This window comes from Synchiropus splendidus, chromosome 15 (genome assembly GCF_027744825.2).
Source record: "Synchiropus splendidus isolate RoL2022-P1 chromosome 15, RoL_Sspl_1.0, whole genome shotgun sequence".
Lineage (NCBI taxonomy): Eukaryota > Metazoa > Chordata > Actinopteri > Syngnathiformes > Callionymidae > Synchiropus > Synchiropus splendidus.
The window spans coordinates 4157513-4159749 of NC_071348.1; the positions used below are offsets into that span (position 1 = coordinate 4157513).

Genomic DNA, 2237 nt, shown 5'->3' on the forward strand with positions numbered 1-2237 from the left:
CACAAACTGACTTGCAAGTCCAACTCCCAGAGGAAGCCCGTGGGTTTGATATCTATGGCCACAGTTTTATTTCTCAGAAGCTTTTGCTATAAAAATGAGAGGATCGGGATCCTCGTCTGCGTCTTCCGCCAACATTTCCTCAGCCAAAATATTCACAGGAACATTTCCCTCCGGAGTTAAAGCTGAGAAAAGAAAGTTTTAAAGTCGAGCTGCTCCAACTTTTTTTTGTTGAAATATGCCCTCGTGAGTTCATGTTTTAATACTTCATTATATCTGGGGAGATGTTGAACAGTTTATAGAGCCTTTAAAGATCAGGAGCCAGGGCTCAAACTCATTCACACACTTGGGCTAAACTCAAACACAATCTTAAGTCATGCAGTTTAGTGAAAAAAATATATATTTATTGCATGTTCTCTGCTGTAAAATCAGACAAATGGATCGTCTTGTCTGGTTTAGTTATGTATTTGTTTTTTTTATCTATTTATTTTAATTATTTTCTTCGTTTTAAAAAATAAAACTATGTATCAATTAGTATTAAGTGATTAACGTAAAAAAATAGATGGCTATACAATATATTATGATGAATAAATGCCTGGATGCAGCAGTTCCTCCAGGCGCCCCCGCCCTCTCCAGAGCTCCTCGGCCAATCGGGGCGCTGCCCAAAAAAGTCGAGGCAGCCTATAAGAGGTGGCTAAGTTTCTCAAGTATCAGAAAAGACTTGTCCTCCCAGTGGCCCATCTATGGATACCACGGCGTCTCCACGTCCAGGAGGGAGGCTCTTCAGCAGAGGGGGATAAGTCCGAGGAGATGTCGGAGGACAACATGGGAGAAGAGTCGAGCAGCCCGCCGGTCTCTCCGGCGGACAGTCTGAGCAACAGCGACGGCGAGCCGGACCGGCAGCCCAAGAGAGGCGGGAGGAAGAGGAGAGCGAGCAGGAAGAGCGCGGAGGACTCGGACAGTCCGACGTCCGGGAAGCGAGGGAAGAAGTCCGCCAGCAGCAGCGGCAGCCCTCAGTCCCTGGAGGACCTGCAGTCGCAGCGCGTCATGGCCAACGTGCGCGAGCGCCAGCGGACGCAGTCGCTGAACGAGGCGTTCGCAGCCTTGCGCAAGATCATCCCCACGCTGCCCTCAGACAAGCTCAGCAAGATCCAGACGCTGAAGCTCGCCGCCAGGTACATCGACTTCCTGTGCCAGGTGCTGCAGAGCGACGAGCTGGACGCCAAAATGTCCAGCTGCAGCTATGTGGCCCACGAGAGGCTGAGTTACGCCTTCTCCGTGTGGAGGATGGAGGGCGCCTGGTCCATGTCCACATCCCACTGACATCCGGACCACTGGAACACTGACTGACTGACGCTCGATCAACTCCAAATCTGACTTTACTGACGGGATCATCTGGAGTCTAATGCTGGAAACATGGAATCACTATTTAAAGCGCAAGAGGCGCTGTGTTTTTGCCCCACACACACACTCCGAGGCTCGAGTGTCTTTGTGACGAAGAATGTTCGCTTGTTTTCTCGTGTTTATGATGACGCCGTTGTGCTTAAACGTCTCAGTATTACGCGTGTGCGACTGTGGATGAAACCTGTGCAAAAGTCTTTCTCAGAATACGTTTATTTATTTATTGAAGTTACAATGAAGGGGAGGAACAGACTACATTCCTATTTTTATGGTTCCTGTTTTGTAAATGTTTGTATATTTTTTGCATTAAAGAAAAATATGACTTGATTTGCTCTTGTGTTCTCGTTAATTCTAGTTAGTTCACTTCAGTTCTTGCTAAACTACTGTACAGTTAAAGAGGTCAAATGTGATCGATATTTTCTATATTGAAACTGACAACGGAGGATCCAGTATAACTATTAATACAGGGTTTGTAATGGCATCAATACAATATCGGTGGAACATCAAACACACATTGTTCAGTATGCACAGCACCAACAAACAAAGCTGCCATGTTGACGAGAATTATTTATTGTTTTTATTTACTTTCTAAAGCATTTTGAGGATAAACAAAATATATAATTTTAAATGTACTTTCACAGGTAGTTCCCCATAATAGACAGCGCCAAATACAGTTATTCTTAATAATAAACAAGAATAGTTTGGTGTTGTAAAAATGACATTATTTTTTGCACCTTTTTCTAAAGTAAAAGATTTATGAAAGTATATTTCCCACAATGCAACGCTCCATATTACAGTTCCCATTTTCATATTGACATACGCTGTATTTCCGGGTCTCC

At 44.5% G+C, this 2237-nt stretch overlaps 1 protein-coding gene across 1 annotated transcript; it reads left to right on the forward strand.

The window, feature by feature from the left end:
* The first annotated feature begins 739 nt into the window (after window positions 1-739).
* On the forward strand, window positions 740-1663 carry twist1b (twist family bHLH transcription factor 1b). The gene has a single exon (XM_053843686.1). It carries the CDS (start codon window positions 808-810, stop codon window positions 1318-1320), a length of 513 nt encoding a protein of 170 aa, XP_053699661.1. The 5' UTR covers window positions 740-807; the 3' UTR covers window positions 1321-1663.
* Window positions 1664-2237: the final 574 nt, after the last annotated feature.

Coding starts and splice junctions, on each gene's coding strand:
- twist1b (XM_053843686.1), top strand. CDS start 808: ATGTCGGAGGACAACATGGGAGAAGAGTCGAGCAGCCCGCCGGTCTCT.